General features: G+C 53.2%; 1 protein-coding gene across 1 annotated transcript; it reads right to left on the bottom strand.

Moving 5' to 3' along the window:
- Window positions 1-1,537: 1,537 nt before the first annotated feature.
- Window positions 1,538-20,818, bottom strand: LOC137310355 (zinc finger protein 850-like). The gene is made up of 7 exons (XM_067978203.1): window positions 20,715-20,818; window positions 17,386-19,366; window positions 12,928-13,205; window positions 12,554-12,834; window positions 6,226-6,496; window positions 5,761-5,866; window positions 1,538-2,998 (listed from the first exon to the last, which is right to left on the bottom strand). Exons 2-7 carry the CDS (start codon window positions 19,362-19,364, stop codon window positions 1,696-1,698), a joined length of 4,218 nt encoding a protein of 1,405 aa, XP_067834304.1. The 5' UTR covers window positions 19,365-19,366; window positions 20,715-20,818; the 3' UTR covers window positions 1,538-1,695.
- Window positions 20,819-21,524: the final 706 nt, after the last annotated feature.

Below are 21,524 nucleotides of genomic sequence, written 5' to 3'. Positions count from 1 at the left end.
CTAACCCTGTACCTGCCCTGGGAGTGTTTGATGGGACAGTGTAGAGGGAGCTTTACTCTGTATCTAACCCTGTACCTGCCCTGGGAGTGTTTGATGGGACAGTGTAGAGGGAGCTTTACTCTGTATCTAACCCTGTACCTGCCCTGGGAGTGTTTGATGGGACAGTGTAGAGGGAGCTTTACTCTGTATCTAACCCTGTACCTGACCCTGGGAGTGTTTGATGGGACAGTGTAGAGGGAGCTTTACTCTGTATCTAACCCTGTACCTGCCCTGGGAGTGTTTGATGGGACAGTGTAGAGGGAGCTTTACTCTGTATCTAACCCTGTACCTGACCCTGGGAGTGTTTGATGGGACAGTGTAGAGGGAGCTTTACTCTGTATCTAACCCTGTACCTGACCCTGGGAGTGTTTGATGGGACAGAGTAGAGGGAGCTTTACTCTGTATCTAACCCTGTACCTGCCCTGGGAGTGTTTGATGGGACAGTGTAGAGGGAGCTTTACTCTGTATCTAACCCTGTACCTGCCCTGGGAGTGTTTGATGGGACAGTGTAGAGGGAGCTTTACTCTGTATCTAACCCTGTACCTGACCCTGGGAGTGTTTGATGGGACAGTGTAGAGGGAGCTTTTCTCTGTATCTAACCCTGTACCTGACCCTGGGAGTGTTCGGTGTTTACCCCGGGTGCTGAGAATGATAAAATCTTCCATTCCCCACAGTGACATCCAGCCCCTCGATGAGAACAAAAATTCACCCAGAGAAAGTGACACAAACCCATCAGCTCCTCCCCTGGACACAGATATGGACAGGACAGGGAATGTATGGAACACCTCATCGATTGGCTCTGAACTTAACACACATCAGGGACTCGACACACTGTGTTTAAAAGAAGGTGATAACACTTATATCATAGAATCTTACAGCACAGAAGGAGGCCATTCGACCCATCGTGCCTGTGCTGCCTCTCTGAAAGAGCTATCCAATCAGTCCCACTCCCCCCACCCACCCCCGACCCCGCTCTTCCCCAGAGCCCTGCAATTCTTTTGGTTTTACATTGATATCCAATTCCCCTTTTGAAAGTTATTATTGAATCTGCTTCCACCGCCCTTTCAGGCAGTGAATTCCAGATCATCACAACTCGCTGCGTAAAAAAACATTCTCCTCATCTCCCCCTCTGGCTCTTTCCCCGATCGCCTTAAATCCGTGTCCTCTGGTCACCGACCCTCCTGCCCCCTGGAAACAGTTTCTTCTTATTGACTCTCTCAAAACCCTTCATGATTTTGAACACCTCGATCAAATCTCCCCTTAACCTTCTCTGCTCTGAGGAGAACAATCCCAGCTTCTCCAGTCTCTCCACATCACTGAAGTCCCTCATCCCTGGCACCATTCTAGTAAATCTCCTCTGCACCCTCTCCAAGGCCTTGACATCCTTCCTCAAGTGCAGGGCCCAGAATTGGACCCAATACTCCAGCTGAGGCCTAACCAGTATTTTAGCAATAACTTCCTTGCTTTTGTACTCTATGCCTCTTAATAAAGCCCAGGATACCGTCTACCTTTATTTTTTTTTTTAAAAAAAGAGTCTGACTGACATGTCCTGCCAGCTTCATCCATGCAGAATATTAAAACAGTTCTCGGGGGTTCTTGACATGGGCAGGCCGGCCGCCGCCGCCGCGGTTCAGTCCTGAATTCAAAGCCCTGCCCTCAGCGGTGAACCCGCTGGTGCGTCTGCAGGTTGGCCGACTGGCGGAAGCTCTTCCCGCAGCGGGCGCACTGGAAGGGCCTCTCGAGGGTGTGGATGCGCCGGTGGTTGAGCAGGCTGGAGGAGCAGATGAAGCCTCGGCCGCAGACGGGGCAGGCGAAGGGCCTCTCGCCGGTGTGGGTGCGGCGGTGGGTCAGGAGGATGGAGGACTGGCTGAAGGCCCGGCTGCAGACGGGGCAGGTGAAGGGCCTCTCCCCGGTGTGGGTGCGGCGGTGGATGGCCAGCTCCTTGGCGCTCTTGAAGGCCTTGCCGCAGTCGGGGCAGGGGAACGGCCGCTCCTCGCTGTGGACCCGCTGGTGGGCCAGCAGGCTGGAGGAGCGGGTGAAGCGCTTGCTGCAGGCGGTGCAGCTGAAGGGCCGCTCCCCGGTGTGGGTGCGGCGGTGGGCCAGCAGGTTGCGGGCCTGGCGGAAGCGCTTGCCGCAGGCAGGGCAGCGGAACGGCCTCTCCTCGGAGTGGGTCTGCCGGTGGACCTTCAGCTCCTTGGCGCTCTTGAAGGCCTTGCCGCAGTCGGGGCAGCCGTGGGGCCGCTCCTCGCTGTGGACCCCCCGGTGGGCCGCCAGGCTGGAGGAGCGGGTGAAGCCCTTGCCGCAGACGGGGCAGGCGAAGGGCCGCTCCCCCGTGTGGACCCGCCGGTGGGTCAGCAGGATGGACAGCTGGGTGAAGCCCTTGCCGCAGATGGGGCAGGGGAACGGCCTCTCCCCGGTGTGGGTCCGCCGGTGGATCTTCAGCTCCTTGGCGCTCTTGAAGCCCTTGCCGCAGTCGGGGCAGGGGAACGGCCGCTCCTCGCTGTGGACGGCCCGGTGGGTTGCCAGGCTGGAGGCCCGGGTGAAGCCCTTCCCGCACTCGGAGCAGGCGAAGGGCCGCTCCCCGGTGTGGACCCGCTGGTGGGTCAGCAGGTTGGAGGAGTAGATGAAGCCCTTCCCGCAGACGGAGCAGATGAACGGCCTCTCCCTGGTGTGGCTGCGGCCGTGGATTTCCAGCTCGGACGGGTAGTTGAAGCCCTTCCCGCAGTCCCCGCACCGATAGGGCCGCTCCCCGCTGAGGTTGCACCTGTGCCTCACCATATTCGACGATCGGCTGAACCCGAGGCCGCACACGGAGCAGGAGTACGGTTTGCCCGGGCTGCGGTCGGCGCTCTCTCCTTCCACGTGCAAAGGCCGATGATTCTCAGGCCCTGATGAATCGAGCGACTCGGTCAGATCTTGACCTGACGTTCCGGTCTGTAAATCCTCCATCTCTAACACCCTGTAAAACGAGATTAGAAAGGGTAAGAGGCAGTGCGAGGAAACATAGGAGAAAGGAAACGGCAATTAAAAGGCTTTCTATAGGCACGTTGGTGGGAACAGGAGTCAGGGTAGAGCCAGTAGGGGACGAGGGAGGCGATTGAGTAGCGGGGAGTCAGGGAACGCCAAAAGATACTAAATAAGAACTCGGCCCCAGTGTTCACCCAGGAGGTGGATATTGGGATTGTCGATCCACCAGAGGTGGGTGGGGAACTGTTAGTGGAGGTTATTATTGACACAGAAATGGGACTGAAGAACTTCCTCCAACTGAAGGTGGACAAATCCCGGGGACCCGGTGGTTTACCTGGAGGGAAGCCGGGGAAGAAATAGCGGAGGGACTGAGTATCATTTCCTAAAATTCCGAGGACAGGAAAATTGTACCAGAGGACTGAAGGGTGGAAACGTGAGAGCAGTCGTCACAAAAAGGGGATAAGTCGGGGAAATTCTAGGCCAGACAGACTGACTTCAGCTATTGGTAAACTATTAGAATCTGGGGCAGGGGAACGGGATAAAAGATCGAGAGTAAGAGAAAAGGGCCGTATGACAGATGTCAGGCTGATAACACAAGTGAGAACCAGGCTGAATATAGAAAGTTCAGAGGGGAAGTGAGAAAGGAAATAAGAGAGGCAAAGAGAGAGTCTGAGAATAGACTGGGGGCCAACATAAAAGGGAATTCATAAGTCTTCTGCAGGCTTGTAAACAGTAAACGGGTAGTGAGAGGAGGGGTGGGACCGATTAGGGGCCATAAAGGAGATCTACTCATGGAGGCAGAGGGCATGGCTGAGGTACTAAATGAGTACTTTGCATCTGTCTCTACCATGGAAGGAGATGCTGCCAGAGTCTCAGTAATGGAAGATGTAGTTGAGATACTGGATGGGATAAAAATTGATAAAGAGGAGGTACTAGAATTGCTAGCTGTACTTAAAGTAGATAAATCACCCGGTCCGGATGGGATGCATCCTAGGTTGGTGAGGGAAGTAAGGGTGGAAATTGCGGAGGTGCTGGCCATAATCTTCCAAACATCCGCAGGTACGGGGGTGGTGCCAGAGGACTGGAGAATTGCAAATGTTACACCCTTGTTCAAAAAGGGGTGTAAGGATAAACCCAGCAACTACAGGCCAGTCAGTTTAACCTCGGTGGTGGGGAAACTTTTAGAAACAATAATCCGGGACAAAATTAACAGTCACTTGGACAAGTGTGGATTAATTAGGGAAAGTCAGCACGGATTTGTTAACGGCAAATGGTGTTTAACTAACTTGATAAGAGTTTTTTGATGTGGTAACAGAGAGGGTCGATGAGGGCAATGCGGTGGATGTGGTGTATATGGACTTTCAAAAGGCGTTTGATAAAGTGCCACATAATAGGCTTATCATCAAGATTGAAACCCAGTGCAGTAGCAGCATGGATACAAAATTGGCTAAGTGACAGGAAACAGAGAGTAGTGGTGAACGGTTGTTTTTCGGACTGGAGGGAGGTGTACAGTGGTGTTCCCCAGGGGTCGGCGCTGGGACCACTGCTTTTCTTGATATATATTAATGACTTGGACTTGGGTGTACAGGGCACAATTTCCAAATTTTCAGATGACGCAAAACTTGAAAGTGTAGTGAACAGTGAGGAGGATAGTGATGGACTTCAAGAGGGTACAGACAGGCTGGCGGACACGTGGCAGATTAAATTTAACGCAGAAAAATACAAAGTGATACATTTCGGCAGGAAGGACGAGGGGAGGCAAAATAAACTGGAGGGCACAACTCTAAAAGGGGTCCAGGAACAGAGAGATCTGGGGGTATATGTGCACAAATCGTTGAAGGTGGCAGGGCAGGTTGAGAAAGCGGTTAAAAAAGCATACGGGATCCTGGGAGTCCATCACCGGCATCTCCACATCATGACTTTATAAATAGAGGCATTGAGTACAAAAGCAAGGAAGTCATGGTGAACCTTTATAAAACACTGGTTCGACCACAACTGGAGTATCGTGTCCAGTTCTGGGCACCGCACTTTAGGAAAGACGTGAAGGCCTTAGAGAGGGTGCGGAGGAGATTTACTAGAATGGCTCCAGGGATGAGGGACTGTAGTTATGTGGAGAGACTGGAGAAACTGGGATTGAATGATGGGCTTTCGAAAGGGGAAATGGATAAGAATTTGAAAGGAAAAAATATTTGCAGGGGCTACGGGGAAAGGGAGCGGGACTAGCTGGATTGCTCTTGCAGAGAGCCGGCAGGGACTAGACGGGCAGAAAGGCCACCGCTGTCCCCTTTCAATGATTCAAAGCCATGCCTCCTGCCTCTCTACCCCGCATGCGCAGCGGGGGGAAGCGCCGCACCTGCCTCTCTACCCCGCATGCGCCGTAAGACAAAGGGTCTCCCCCTCCCCCACAATGAGCCGCTAACGCGCCTGCGCGCTGGGTTCTTGCGCCCTTCTCTTCTCTCCCGCGGGGGCTGCATTGAACAGCCGAAGCCCCGCCTCCTCCACTTGCCCAACCGCGCATGCGCCGCTCCAGGTTTTGCGCGCGCGCGCGGGGGAGGGGGAGGAGAGATCGCGCGCGCTGCTCGCACACCAACAATGAGCCGCTCACGCGCATGCGCCGGGCCTCCCCGGGTAAGGTCGCCGACCGTTGAGAGTGGAAGAACCGACGGCGGAAAGTGAGTTTTTAAACACAGGTTTTATTTTTTTTTTTATCAGAGCGGAGAGGTTTGGGTTAGTTAAATAATAGAAAATACTAACCGGAGAGAGCGAGGGGGGAGGGTCGGTCCCCGGGCACCGAAGGGAGCGGATTCAGCCGCGCGCAGCGCCTTATCTTCCGAAGGGAGCCGAAGCGGAGCACGTGATGCTGCTCGGTTGGGGGGGGGCGGTGTGACTGACGTGAGCTCCGACCAATGGGGAGCGAGCGAGAGGGCGGGTCTGGGAGGACCGAGGCGGCAGGCCGGTCCTCCAACCAATCCGGGCGCCCGAGGTGGGGGGGGCCGGTGACTGACGCGAGCTCCGACCAATGGGGAGGGAGCGAGCGAGCGGGCGGGTCTGGGAGGACCGAGGCGGCAAGCCGGTCCTCCAACCAATCCGGGCGCCAGAGGTGGGGGGGCGGTGACTGACGTGAGGTCCGACCAATGGGGAGCGGGCGTGTCTGGGAGGACCGAGGCGGCAGGCCGGTCCTCCAACCAATCCGGGCGCCCGAGGGGGCGGGTGACTGACGTGAGCTCCGACCAATGGGGAGCGAGCGAGTGGGCGGGTCTGGGTGGACCGAAGCGGCAGGCCGGTCCTCCAACCAATCCGGGCGTCCGAGTGGGGCGGTGACTGACGTGAGCTCCGACCAATAGGGATCGAGCGGGTCTGGGAGGACCGAGGCGGCAGGCCGGTCCTCCAACCAATCCGGGCGCCCGAGGGGCGGGACTTTGCGCTGCCTTTCTTCTTGGCTCTGTTGGCGCCCATTGTCACCCTGTGCCCACTGGGGAATGGCGCCCTGCTGCAGTAAAAGGGGCCACTCTCCTCAGGTTTATAACAACCCCTCCCCTCTGCTTTATAACAACCCGCGAAATAAAGAACGTAAGAAATAGGAGCGGGAGGAGGCCGTTCGGCCCCTCGAGCCTGCTCCGCCATTCAATCAGATCACGGCTGACCTTCGACCTCAACTCCACTTTCCCGCCTGATCCCCGTATCCCTCGATTCCCCAAAGATCTCAGCCTTGAATATACTCAACGACTCGGCATCCACAGCCCTCTGGGGTAGAGAATTCCAAAGATTCGCAACCCTCTGTGTGAAGAAATTCCTCCTCATCTCAGTCTTGGATGGCCGACCCCTTATCCTGAGACTATGCCCCCTGGTTCTAGACTCTCCAGACAGGGGGAAACAGCCTCTCAGCATCTACCCTGTCAACAAGCCCCCCTTGCAATCTTATATGTTTCAATGAGATCACCTCTCATTCTTCTAAACTCCAGAGAGTCCAGGCCCATTCTACTCAACCTCTCCTCATAGGACAACCCTCTCATCCCAGGAATCAATCCAGTGAACCTTCGTTGCACCGCCTCTAAGGCAAATATATCCTTCCTTAGATAAGGAGACCAAAACTGTACACAGTACTCCAGGTGTGGTCTCACCAAAGCCCCGTACAATTGCAGCAAGAATTCCTTACTCTTGTACTCCGACCCCCCCCAATAAAGGCCAACGTACCATTTGCCTTCCTAATTGCTAGCTGTACCTGCACGTTAATTTTCTGTGTTTCATATACAAGGATACCCAAATCCCTCTGAACACCAACATTTAATAATTTCTCACCATTTCAAAAATATTCTGTTTTTCTATTCTTCCTACCAAAGTGAATAACCTCACATTTCCCCACATTATACTCCATCTCCCACCTTCTCACCCACTCACTTAACCTGTCTATATCCCATTGCAGGCTCTTTGTGTTCTCCTCACAGCTTACTTTCCCACCTAGCTTTGTATCGTCAGCAAACTTGGATACATTACACTCGGTCCCTTCATCTAAGTCATTAATATAGATTGTAAATAGCTGAGGCCCAAGCACTGATCCTTGCGGCACCCCACTAGTTACAGCCTGCCAACCTGAGAATGACCTATTTATTCCTACTCTCTGTTTTCTGTCCATTACCCAATCCTCTATCCATGCTAATATATTACCCCCAACCCCATGAGCCCTTATCTTGTGTAACAACCTTTTGTGTGGCTTTTGAATATCCAAAAAATACTACATCCACTGGTTCCCATTTATCTATCCTGCAAGTTACATCCTCAAAAAACTCCAGTAGATTTGTCAAACATGATTTCCCCTACATAAAACCATGTTGACTCTGCCTGATCATGTTATGATTTTCTAAGTGCCCTGTTACCACTTCCTTAATAATGGATTCCAGCATTTTCCCGATGACTGATGTCAGGATAACTGGCCTGCAGTTCCCTGTTTTCTCTCCCTCCTTTCTTGAATATCGGGGTTACATTTGCTACCTTCCAATCCATTGGGACCATTCTAGAATCTAGGGAATTTTGGAAGATCACAACCAATGCATCCACTATCTCTGCAGACACCTCTTGTAGAACCCTCGGATGTAAGCCATCAGGTCCAGGGGATTTATCGGCTTTTAGTCCCATTAATTTCTCCAGGACTTTTTCTTCACTAATATTAATTACTTTAAGTTCCTCACGCTCATTAGCCCCTTGGTTCCCCACTATTTCTGGTATTTTTTTTGTGTCTTCTACTGTGAAGACAGAAACAAAATATTTGTTTAACGTCTCTGCCATTTCCTTATTCCCCATTATAATTTCTCCTGTCTCAGCCTCTAAGGGACCCACGTTTACTTTTGTTACCCTCTTCCTTTTTACATACTTATAGACTCTCTTACAATCTGTTTTTATATTTCTTGCTAGTTTACTCTCAGATTCTATTTTCTCCCTCTTTATCAATTTTTTGGTCATCCTTTGCTGGTTTCTAAAACTCTCCCAATCCTCAGGCTCACTCCTCTTCTTGGCAAAATTATAATCCTCTTCTTTTAATCTAATACCATCCTTAACTTCTTTAGTCAGCCACGGATGGATCACTTTTCCCCATGAAGCTTTTATACTCAATGGAATAAATATTTGTTGAGAATTATGAAATATTTCTTTAAATGTTCGCCATTGCTTATCTACAGTCATATCTTTTAATCTAATTTCCCAATCTACCTTCACCAACTCGCCCCTCGTACCTGTGCAATTGGCTTTAAGTTTAAGACTATAGTTTCTGACTTAAGTACATCACTCTCGAACTCAATGTGAAATTCTATCATATTATGATCACTCTTCCCCAGAGGATCCCTTATTATGAGATTACTAATTAACCGTCTCATTACACAATTCAAGATCTAAAATAGCCTGTTCCCTGATCAAATTGTTCTAACTTGTTATGCCTCAGGCCAGATAGTAGAGCACTTAAACCTGTATATAACCCATGCTGTACCTCCCTCTGGGAGTGTTTGACGAGACAGTGTAGAGGGAGCTTTACTCTGTATCTAACCCTGTACCTGCCCTGGGAGTGTTTGATGGGACAGTGTGGAGGGAGCTTTACTCTGTATCTAACCCTGTACCTGCCCTGGAAGTGTTTGATGGGGACAGTGTAGAGGGAGCTTTACTCTGTATCTAACCCTGTACCTGCCCTGGGAGTGTTTGATGGGACAGTGTAGAGGGAGCTTTACTCTATATCTAACCCTGTACCTGCCCTGGGAGTGTTTGATGGGACAGTGTAGAGGGAGCTTTACTCTGTATCTCACCCTGTACCTGCCCTGGGAGTGTTTGATGGGACAGTGTAGAGGGAGCTTTACTCTGTATCTAACCATGTACCTGCCCTGGGACTGTTTGATGGGACAGTGTAGAGGGAGCTTTACTCTGTATCTAACCCTGTACCTGCCCTGTGGTGGATGGAGAGAAATATGAAAACAGAATCAAAGAGAGAAGGAAAGAGCTCGTATTTATATAGCGCCTTTCATGCCCTCTGGACATCGCAAACCGCTTTAAGGGTACACAGGCACAGGAGGAGGCCATTCACCCCTTCGAGCCTGTTCAGCCACTCAGTTAGATCATGCCTCATCTGTACCCTAACTCCAATTACCTGCCTTTGATCCATATCCCTCAATACCCCTGTGTAGGGTTTTCTCCAAATGGGCATGAAAGGGGGAAGAATCACACAAGACTCTGGAGTCGTTATAAACATGCCAAGGACCTTTTCTTGACATTCAGACTCGACAGTTTTACCAAATAACAAAGTCATACACCCTTGTTGTGGGGAGCTGGATATATTCAGACGGATGGCAGATCAGGACCCTGTTCTGGGAGAGTTGAGGCAGTCTGTGCTCTTTTTCCTCGAATGTTGCTTGTAGCTCCCCTGACACTCAGCGTAAGCCTGGGCGTTTGATGCCCTTCATTTCCTGAGTCAGTTGCCGGGCAGACTGCTGTATGTGGGCTTGGTTTCCCAGCAGCCCACAACAGCCACCTCATCTCTTCTTTTGTTACGTCTCATCTTTCGCAGCTGTCACCAGATTTGAGTACGCTCCGTCCCTGAAGAGTCTGCCAGGCCACTGTCAGTCTTCTACACAGTACTGTTCTGGGCACCGCACCTCAGGAAGGATATATCGGCCATGGAGGGGGTGCAGCGCAGATTCACCAGAACGATACCGGGGCTAAAAGGGTTAAAATACGAGGGACAGGTTGCATAGACTAGGAACATAGGAACAGGAGTAGGCCATTCAGCCCCTCGTGCCTGCTCCGCCATTTGATAAGATCACGGCTGATCTGTGATCTAACTCCATGTACCTGCCTTTGGCCCATATCCCTCAATACCTTTGGTTGCCAAAAAGCTATCTATCTCAGATTTAAATTTAGCAATTGAGCTAGTATCAATTGCCGTTTGCAGAAGAGAGTTCCAAACTTCTACCACCCTTTGTGTGTAGAAATGTTTTCTAATCTCGCTCCTGAAAGGTCTGGCTCTAATTTTTAGACTGTGCCCCCGACTCCTAGAATCCCCAACCAGCGGAAATAGTTTCTCTCTATCCACCCTATCCGTTCCCCTTAATATCTTATAAACTTCAATCAGATCACCCCTTAACCTTCTAAACTCTAGAGAATACAACCCCAATTTGTGTAATCTCTCCTCGTAACTTAACCCTTGAAGTCCGGGTATCATTCCAGTAAACCTACGCTGCACTCCCTCCAAGGCCAATATGTCCTTCCGAAGGTGCGGTGCCCAGAACTGCTCACAGTACTCCAGGTGCGGTCTAACCAGGGTTTTGTATCGCTGCAGCATAACTTCTGCCCCCCCTTGTACTCTAGTCCTCTAGATATAAAAGGCCAGCATTTCATTAGCCTTCTTGATTATTTTCTGCACCTGCACTAGGCTTGTATTCCCTCGAGTATACAGGATTAAGGGGTGATCTAATCGAGGGGTTTGAGATGATTGAAGGATTCGACAGGGTCGATGGAGAGAAACTATTTCCTCTGGTCGGGGGGGGGAGTCCAGAACAAGGGGGGGGCAGAACCTTAAAATTAGAGCCGGGGCCGTTCAGGGGTGATGTCAGGAAGCACTTCTTCACACAAAGGGGAGTGGAAATCTGGAACTCTCCCCCCCCTCCCCCCCCCCCCCCCTCGGGAAGCTGGGGGTCAATTGGAAATGTCAAAACTGAGATTGATAGATTTTTGTTGGGTGAGGGGATTAAGGGACACGGAACCAAGGCGGGTAAATGGAGTTAAGATACAGATCAGCCATGATCTAATTGAATGGCGGAACAGGTGCGAGGGGCTGAATGGCCTCCTCCTGTTCCAGTGTAACAAGCTGGAGGGGCTGAATGGCCTCCTCCTGTTCCCATGTAACAAGCTGGAGGGGCTGAATGGCCTCCTCCTGTTCCAGTGTAACAAGCTGGAGGGGCTGAATGGCCTCCTCCTGTTCCTATGTAACAAGCTGGAGGGGCTGAATGGCCTCCTCCTGTTCCTATGGTTTTTTTTGAATGTTTTAGGCCCCCCTTTTATAAGAAGGGGGGGGTTAGGGTGTGTTTATGTGCAGTAAATCAATAAACCCAAAATAAGTGTCAAATAATAATTTTATTACATCGATCCAGGATGCACTCCAGTCCCTGCGGTGCCCACCGGTCGCGGAAAGCCCCGAGCGTTCCGGCAGACACCGCCTGCTCCCTCTCCAGGGCCACCCGGGCGCGGAGAATGCCGCGGAAGAGAGGCGGACAGTCGGAGCGACCGCCCCCCGCGGACCTGTGGATAGCCACCTTGGACAGGCCCAGGAGGACGTCCACCGACCTGCCCGTCCCCCGTCCCCCGCCCCCCCCTCCTCACCGGGCGGCCAAAGATCAGGAGCGTGGGACTGAAGTGCGGCCAGAACCTGAGGAGCAGCCCCCTTAAATGGCGGAACAGGGGCTGCAGACCTCCCGCGCCCTGTGGACAAATGAAACACGGACTGGTCCAGGCCGCAGAAATCGCAGGCGGCCTGGGAGTCCGTGAAATGGCGACTGCTCCGTGCAACACTCTCCACCCCAGATGGCACACGGGGAGGATCCCCGAGTAGAGAGAGCCCCCCACCGGGGGCCTCCGCCGGACGGCAGGATGGTACGCCAGGGCGTGTCCGGGCGAGAGACGAGGGCGAGGAAGTGGAGAGGGTGCAGGAGCAGCCCGTACAGGAAATCCCTCCGCGCGGAGTGAAAAGGCACGGAGGGGATATCCGAGAGTCGGCTCAAGTCGTGAGGCGCAGCCCCCCCCCCCCCACCCCGAGGGAGGTTTCGGGGCCTGGCGCCGATGAGGAATTCCGTCCGCACAGGGGGGGGGTTAGATCGGACGGGAATGGCTCCACGCGCTTGAGCCTCCTCCACGCCCCGAGTGGTGTCAGGGCCGAGCGCCGCTTTCAACGCCCGGATGGCGGCGGCGGCCGCGTCCCGGACACCCCGCGAGGACGTCCGTGCGGCCACAGTGTCTCCGGCGCCGCCCAGCCCGGCCCCTCCGCCGTCCAGGACGCCCCTGACTCCGGTTACCTTACCGGCCAGCTGCCCTCTCCTCCGTCAGCCGCGTGCCGCCGAAGCCGACGCCGGGGAGGAACGGATTCCCGAGCAGCGGCCCCCGCAGGACGGGCCGCCACCCCCGACGGGGGAGAGCACCGGCAGGAGGCAACCGTATTCCAGACCCTGACCGGATCCTGGTAAAAGGCAGGCAGCTTCCGCAAAGACGCGCGGCCGCCAGGCAACGTGATAAACAGGAGCTGCGTGTCGCGGTTCAGGCCGTGCAGCCGGCGGAAGAAATCCGTTACCATCTGGGAGGATCCTCAACGTACAGGTTATCGCTGCAGGGCCCGAAGGCGGAAAGTCGCCTCGTGGGTGCGGACGCGCACCGGCCCCTAAGCGGGAGACTCGGGACCGCGGCAGCGACCCAGAGCGTCCTTTTGGCCCCAGAAGAAGTCGACGAGCTTCTCCTGAATCTTGGCGACAAACTCAGGAGGAGGGATCAAAGGGACCAACCGGTGCCACAACATGGCGGCCACGTCCCAGACGTGGCGTGCGGCCAGTGTCTCCGGCGCCATCCAGCCCGCCCCTCCGCCGTCCAGGACGTCCCTGACTCTGGTTACCTTACCGGCTGGTTCATGACCAGCACTCGAGCCCTGGAGGATAGCACTCGGAGCGGTCCTGTCCAGCGCCCTGGGCAAACGGTGATTTTGGCCTCCAACTCTTGCCAGTTCGCCGGCAGGGCTAAGGTAGACTCCCAGGTACCGGAGGTGCGGGGCACTCCAGGCCTGTTCCTACGTTCTTTCCCTGCCCTGTGCGGAGCGTGAATTACCCTCTTCCCCCTTGAGGAGTAGCCACCTCACCCCGACCTGTTGTGTGATTTAGTTCATCTGTGACCCCCCCGACCATAACCACAAGCCCGTTCTGGTCATCACGCCTGTTATTATATTCACACCCAGACATTGTGGCTTTACTTGTCTGACACTTCATCCCATAACACGGCCACAGGGGCTCAGTAATGTCTCAGAACAAATCAAAGAACGACAACATGCCGGTCAGCGTAACAGAATCCCATCACATTTATGGGGCCATAAATATAAGATGGTCACTCATAAATCCAATGGGGAATTCAGGAGAAACTTCTTTCCCCAGAGAGTGGTGAGAATGTGGAACTCGCTCCCACAAGGAGTGGTTGAGGTGAATAGTGGAGATGGATTTAAGGGGAAGCTCGATAAACACATGAGGGAGAAAGGAATGGAAGGAGATGCTGATAGGGTGAGATGGAGTAGGGAGGGAGGAGGCCCGTATGGACCATGAACACCAGCATGGACCTGTTGGGCCGAATGGCCTGTTTCTGTGCTGTAAATTCTATGTAACACCATGAACTGTCAAATTAAAGGGAATCGTCAGCACAACAATCTGAAAGATTAAACAGCAGTACAAAATTTATAACACATTCACCTGTTCCATGTTCTTGACGCCCCAGCTGTCTGCAGGGCCCCCTTTACAAGAATGTTGCCGGGGCTTGAAAATTGCAGCCGCAAGGAGAGATTGGACAGGCTGGGGTTGTTTTCCTTGCAGCAGAGGAGGCTGAGGGGGGACTTGATTGAGGTGCACAAAATTATGAGGGGCCCAGATAGAGTAGACAGGAAGTACCTGTTTCCCCTTAGCGGAGAGTTCAAGATCTAGAGGACATGGATTTAAGCTGATTGGCGGAAGGATTAGAGGGGACATGAGGAAAAACGTTTTTTTACCCAGAGGGTGGTGGGTGTATGGAATTCGCTGCCCGAATTGGTGGTAGATGCAGGGACCCTCAACTCTTTTAACAAGTGCTGTAAGCTGCAGGGATACGGACCGGGTGCTGGATTAAAATGGGCACCTGGTTGTTCTCCGAGCCAGCACGGTCACGATGGGCCGAACGGCCCCCTTCTGTGCTGTATCTTTTCTATGGTTCGACAGAGCAGCGTGAACTTGCTGGCGTCTCAGCGGGGAAGCACGAATGGGTGAATCCTTTCCCGCACGCGCAGCGGGCGGACGGCCTCTCCCCGGGGGTGTGACTGCGCCGATGAGTTTTTCCAGCTAGGGACGGGGAGCTGAATCCCTTCCCGCAATCCCCGCATCCGCAGGGCCTCTCCCTGCTTCTCCAGGCCGAACAATTGTCTGAATCCGCGTCCGGACGCGGAACGTACGTGCGGTTTGTCCACACTGCAATCGGTGCTCTCTCCGATCAGTATAAGGAGGGAAGTCTTTAGGTCCTGTCCCTTGCGACGAAGGCATTTGAGAATATTCTTGTCCGACCCTTGATACGGACGAAGACAGTTGATAGTCTGGCTTCCACGTGCAAAGGCCGATGATATTCAGGTCCTGATGAATCGGGCGACTCTGTCAGAGCTTCTTGTAAGGTTTTGGTTTGAGCTCCCCGTCTGTAAATGCTCCACTACTAACATGCTATGAAACGAGTTTAGAAAAGGTAAGAGGGAGCGTGTCTTTTTTTTTTAACCTCAAAGGCTTTCTGCAGGCACACGAGTAGGAAGAGGCAGTCAGGATAGGGGCAGGGTGGGGGCTAAGGGACGAAGGATGCGAGTGTGTAGTAAGAGTAAGATGAAGCAGAGAAAGGGGGTGTACGACAGATGTCAGGTTGATAACACGAGTGAGAACCAGGCTGAATATCAAAAGTACAGAGGAGAAACGAGAAAGCAAATAAGAGGGGCAAGGAGAGAGTATCAGAACAGACTGGCGGCCAACATAAAAGGGAATCCTAAAGTCTTCTACAGGCTGTAAACAGTAAACAGGTAGTACGAGGAGAGATGGGGCCAATTAGGGACCATAAAGGAGATCTACTCATGGAGGCAGAGGGCATGGCCGAGGTACTGAATGAGTACTTTGCATCTGTCTTTACCAAGGAAGAAGATGCTGCCAGAGTCTCAGTAAAAGAGGAGGTGATTGAGATACTGGATGGGATAAAAATTGATAAAGAGGAGGTACTAGAAGGGCTTGCTATGCTTAAAGTAGATAAGTCACCCAGTCCAGATGGGATGCATCCTAGGTTGCTGAGGGAAGTAAGGGTGGAAATTGCGGAGGTACTGGCCATAATCTTCCAAACATCCGTAGATACGGGGGTGGTGCCAGAGGTCTGGAGAATTGCAAATGTTACACCCTTGTTCAAAAAAGGGTGTAAGGATAAACCCAGCAACTACAGGCCAGTCAGTTTAACCTCGGTGCTGGGGAAACTTTTAGAAACGATAATCCGGGACAGAATTAACAGTCACTTGGACAAGTATCGATTAATAAATGAAAGTCAACACGGATTTGTTAAAGGCAAATGGTGTTTAACTAACTTGATAGAGTTTTTTGATGAGGTAACAGAGAAGGTCGATGAGGGCAGTGCGGTGGATGTGTTGTATATGGACTTTGAAAAGGCGTTTAATAAAGTGCCATATAATAGGCTTATCATCAAGATTGAAGCCCATAGAATAAAAGGGGCAGTGTCAGCATGGATACAGAATTGGCTCAGTGATGGGAAACAGAGAGTAGTGGTGAACGGTTGTTTTTCGGACTGGAGGGAGGTGTACAGTGGTGTTCCCCAGGGGTCGGTGCTGGGACCACTGCTTTTCTTGATATATATTAATGACTTGGACTTGGGTGTACAGGGCACAATTTCAAAATTTACAGATGACGCAAAACTTGGAAGTGTAGTGAACAGTGAGGAGGATAGTGATAGACTTCAAGAGGATATAGACAGGCTGGTGGAATGGGCGAACATGTGGCAGATGAAATTTAACAGAGAAGCGTGAAGTGATACATTTTGGTAGGAAGAACGAGGAGAGGCAAAATAAACGAAATGTTACAATTCTAAAGGGGGTACAGGAACAGAGAGACCTGGGGTATATGTGCACACATTTTCAGGTTGAGAAAGCAGTTAAAAAAGCATACAGGATCCTGGGCTTTATAAATAGAGGCATGGAGTACAAAAGCAAGGGAGTCACGATGAACCTTTATAAAACACCGGTTCGGCCACAACTGGAGAATTGTGTCCAGTTCTGGGCACCGCACTTTAGGAAAGACGTGAAGGCCTTAGAGAGGGTGCAGAAGAGATTTACTAGAATGGTTCCAGGGATGAGGGACTTCAGTTACGTGGATAGACTGGAGAAACTGGGGTTGTTCTCCTTAGAGCAGAGAAGGTTGAGAGGAGATTTGAAGGGTCTGGACAGAGTGGATAGAGAGAAACTGTTCCCATTGGCGGAAGGGTCGAGAAGCAGAGGACACAGATTTAAGGTGATTGGCAAAAGAACCAAAGGCGACATGAGGAAAAACTATTTCACCCAGCGAGTGATTAGGATCTGGAATGCACTGCCCGAGGGGGTGGTGGAGGCAGATTCAATCATGGCCTTCAAAAGGGAACTGGATAAATACTTGAAAGGGAAAAAATTGCAGGGCTACAGGGATAGGGCGGGGGGAGTGGGACTAGCTGGATTGCTCTTGCATAGAGCCAGCACAGACTCGATGGGCCGAATGGCCTCCTTCCGTGCTGTAACTTTTCCATGATAAGTTTGGTTACCACTCAGGAAATGTGATTGGACCGATCTGTCGATCTCCTCCTGAAGCCCTGCTAAATTCGAGGAATTTAGTTCATCTGTGACCAGACCATAAACACAAACCTGTCTGGTTATCACACCTGTTATTATATTCACACCCAGACTTTACTTGTCTGACACTTCATCCCATAACACGGGTACAGGGACTCAGTAATGTTTCATTCATCAGAACAAATCAAAGTACGTATTTTGTCGATTCAGCTTAACAAAATTTATAAAACATTCAGCCATTCCACGTTCGTGTCGCCCCGGCTGTCTGCAGGGGCCCCCCCCGCTACAGAACAGTGTGAACTCGCTGGTGTCTCAGCAGGCTACTGGTGCTCTTAAAGCTCTTCCCACAGTCAGAACATTTAAACGGTGTCTCGTCACTGTGAACTTGCTGATGTATGCGCAGGGTGGACGAACGAGCGAATCCCTTCCCACAAACGGAGCAGCTGAACGGCCTCTCCCCGGTGTGGACTCGCTGGTGCGTGGTCAGGTCCCGGGAGCTTTTAAAGCTCTTCCCGCAGTCAGAGCATTTATACGGCCTCTCCTCGGTGTGAACAAGCTGGTGTGTCAGCAGGGTGGACGACTGAGCGAATCCCTTCCCGCACACGGAGCAGACGAACGGCCGAACGGCAGCGTGGTAACGCTGGTGTAGCATCAGGTTCTTTGGGCTTTTAAAACTCTTCCCACAGTCCGAACATTTGAACGGTCTCTCGTCACTGTGAATCCTCGTGTGCGCACGCAGGTTGGAGGAATCACTGAATCCCTTCCCACACACGGAGCAAGTGAACGATCTCTCCCCCGTGTGAATCCTCGTGTGCGCACGCAGGTTCGATGGATCACTGAAACCCTTCCCGCACTCGGGGCAGGTGAACGGCCTCTCCCCGGTGTGAACCCGCTGGTGGGCGCGCAGGTGGAAGGAGTCACTGAAACCCTTCCCGCACTCGGGGCAGGTGAACGGCCTCTCCCCGGTGTGAACCCGCTGGTGCGTGCGCAGGTGGGAGGAGTCACCGAAACCCTTCCCGCACACGGGGCAGGTGAACGGCCTCTCCCCGGTGTGAACCCGCCGGTGTCTCTTCAGGTCCTGGGGGCTTTTAAAGCTCTTCCCGCAGTCCGAGCATTGGGACGGTCTCTCGCCGGTGTGAATCTGCTGGTGTCTCCGCAGATTGGCTGAATGAGTGAATCCCTTCCCGCACGCGCAGCAGGTGCACGGCTTCTCCCCGGTGTGAACCCGCTGGTGGGTCAGCAGGGTGGACGAGCAAGCGAACCGCTTCCCGCACTCGGAGCAGGTGAACGGCCTCTCCCCGGTGTGAACCCGCCGGTGCATCTGCAAGGCAGGCAACTGCCGAAACCTCTTTCCGCAGCGGGAGCAGCTGAACGGCCTCTCGTCGGTGTGAACCCTCTGGTGCGTCACCAGGACGCATAACTGAGTGAATCTCTTCCCACACACGGAGCACAGGAACGGCCTCTCGCCGGTGTGAACTCGCTGGTGGCCCATCTGGTGCTGGGAGCTCTTGAAGCTCTTCCCACAATCAGGACATTTGAACGGCCTCTCGTCAGTGTGAACCCGCTGGTGTGACAGCAGGGCGCAAGACTGGGTGAACCCCTTCCCGCACACGGAGCAGGTGAACGGCCTCTCCCCGGTGTGAAGCCGCTGGTGGGTCAGCAGGGCGCTTGACTGGGTGAATCCCTTCCCGCAGACGGAGCAGGTGAACGGGCTCTCCGCGGCGTGCATGCGCTGGTGTCTCGTCAGATCCCGGGTGCTTTTAAAGCTCTTCCCACAATCAGAACATTTAAAGGGCCTCTCGTCGGTGTGAATGAGCTGGTGCCCCAGCAGCGTGGACGAGTGAGTGAATCCCATCCCGCACACGGAGCAGGTGAACGGCCTCTCCCCGGTGTGAACGAGCTGGTGCCCCAGCAGGGTGGCTGACTGAGTGAACCCCTTCCCGCAGACGTGGCAGGTGAACGGCCTCTCCCCGGTGTGACTGCGCCGATGTGTTTCCAGTTTGGACGGGTAGTTGAATCCCTTCCCGCAGTCCCCGCACTTGTACCGTCTCTCCCCGGCGCGGTCACACCTGTGCCTCTCCAGGTCGGACGATCGGCTGAATCCGCGTCCACACGCGGAACACGAGTGCGGTCTGTCCGGGCTGCGATCGGCGCCCTCTCCTTCCGCGTGCAAAGGCCGATGATTCTTGGGTCCTGATGAATCGAGCGACTCGGTCAGATCCTGACCTGATGTTCGGTTTGAGCTCCCCGTCTGCAAATCCTCCATTTCTAATAAAGCATAAAACAAGTTTAGAAAGGGTAAGAGGGAGCATGTTTTTCTTTTAGATTTGATGTGGAGATGCCGGTGATGGACTGGGGTGGACAAATGTCAGGAATCTTACAACACCAGGTTATAGTCCAACAGTTTTATTTGAAAATCACAAGCTTTCGGAGGCTTCCTCCTTCGTCAGGTGAGTGTGGGATTTCGTGAAGGTTACCGCATATATAGTCAGAGAACAATGCCTGGTGATTACAGATAATCTTGCCAACTGCCCGTTGTCAAGGCAATCAGACAGAGAGACATTACACACAGGACTACTGAATATACAAACAGTCCGAACCCAAAGACAGAGAGAGAGAAACATCCGAAAGGAAGAGAAAGAGAGAGAATGACCAGTTGTATTAAAAACAGATTACTCTTTTTTCGCTGGTGGGGTTACGTGTAGCGTGACACGAACCCAAGATCTCTCTCTCTTCCTTTCGGATGTTTCTCTCATTGTCTCTCTTCCTTTCGGATGTTTCTCTCTCTCTCTCTCTGCCTTTCGGATGTTTCTCTCTCTCTCTCTCTCTCTGCCTTTGGGTTCGGACCGTTTGTATATTCAGTGGTCCTGTATGTAATGTCTCTCTGTCTGATTGCCTTGACAACGGGCAGTTGGAAAGATTATCTGTAATCACCAGGCATTGTTATCTGACTATATATGCGGTAACCTTCACGGAATCCCACACTCGCCTGACGAAGGAGGAAGCCTCCGAAAGCTTGTGACTTTCAAATAAAACTGTTGGACTATAACCTGGTGTTGGAAGATTCCTGACATTCTTTTAGGTTGGCTAATTTTGCCTCGAATTAACAATAAACAGGCTTTCCGCGGGCACATCAGTAGGGAAGAGAGAGTCAGGGTCCGGGTGGAGCCGCTGGTGGGGGTGGGGGTGGGGGGATGAAGGAGGCGAGTGAGGGAAGAGGCAGAGATAACAACTTGGGCCACAGTCGTGACACCGGAAGCGGATATTGGGGTCGGCGACCACAATCCCTCGCGCGTCAGAAACCGCTCCGGCCGACCGCCCCAGACCGCGCATGCGCCCCAGTGAGCTGGCCGTTGCTCCTCCGAACCCGGAGGCCCCGCCCACCCCCGTGATCCTCTTCGGTCCGAGACCGCGCATGCTCGGGGTGCACACCCAGCGTCAATCATCCTCCTGCGCCTGCGCACTGAGCCCCCACCCGAGGGGAGGCCTCCGTCATGAAGTCCGGTTAAGAGTCGGAATTTAGTGAGAGGGAGGGGGGAGGGGGGAGGGGAAGGAAAGCGAGTTTTCCCGAGATCAGAGGAGGGGAAGAGAATGAAATAATAAAACCCCGCCAAACCGGAGAGTGCGAGGGTTCCCCGGGCACCGGACGGAGCGGATTCAGCCTCGGCGGAGCACGTGATCCTTCCCGGAGACACGTGATCCGCGGGGGTGGGTGATTGACGCGAGCTTCGGACCAATAGGGAGCGAGGGGCGGCGCCTGGAGGACCGAGGGCGGCGGCGGGTCCTCCAACCAATCCGGGGGGGCGCCCGAGGGGCGGGACTTGCGCCGGCTCGGTCGTCAGGGCAACGACTTCCTGCAGGCCCTTGTTCAGGGTCTGGGGGGGAGGGGGTTTATTCCCCTTATTTTACACAAGGCTGTTTGTTCCACCACTGATTAGGCTCAGGTTTATAAAAAATTATTAATAATAACAATTTGCATTCATGTAGTTAAACCAAGTTGCTTCGCAGCAGCGATTATCAGACAAAATCTGACCCCCAGCCACATGAGGAGATATTAGGGACAGGTGACCAAAAGCTCGGTCAAAGAGGCCGGTTTTAAGGAGCGTCTTAAAGGAGGAGGGAGAGAGGCGGAGAGGTTTAGGGAGGGAATTCCAGAGCTCAGGGCCCCGGGCAGCTGAAGGCACGGCCGCCGATGGTGGGAGCGATTAAAATCGGGGGGGATGCGCAAGAGGCCAGAATTGGAGGAGCGCAGAGATCTCGGAGGGTCGTAGGGGGCTGGAGGAGGTTACAGAGATCGGGAGGAGGGGGACGAGAAGGAGAGGATTTGAAAACAAGGATGGGAATTTTAAAATCGAGGCGTTCCCGGATCGGGAGCCAATGTCGGTCCAGCGAGCACGGGGGGGTGACGGGTGAACGGGACTCAGTG

The sequence above is a fragment of the Heptranchias perlo genome, unplaced genomic scaffold (assembly GCF_035084215.1).
Source record: "Heptranchias perlo isolate sHepPer1 unplaced genomic scaffold, sHepPer1.hap1 HAP1_SCAFFOLD_244, whole genome shotgun sequence".
In the NCBI taxonomy this organism is placed as follows: Eukaryota; Metazoa; Chordata; class Chondrichthyes; order Hexanchiformes; family Hexanchidae; genus Heptranchias; species Heptranchias perlo.
This window is presented reverse-complemented; position numbering and strand designations above follow the sequence as displayed.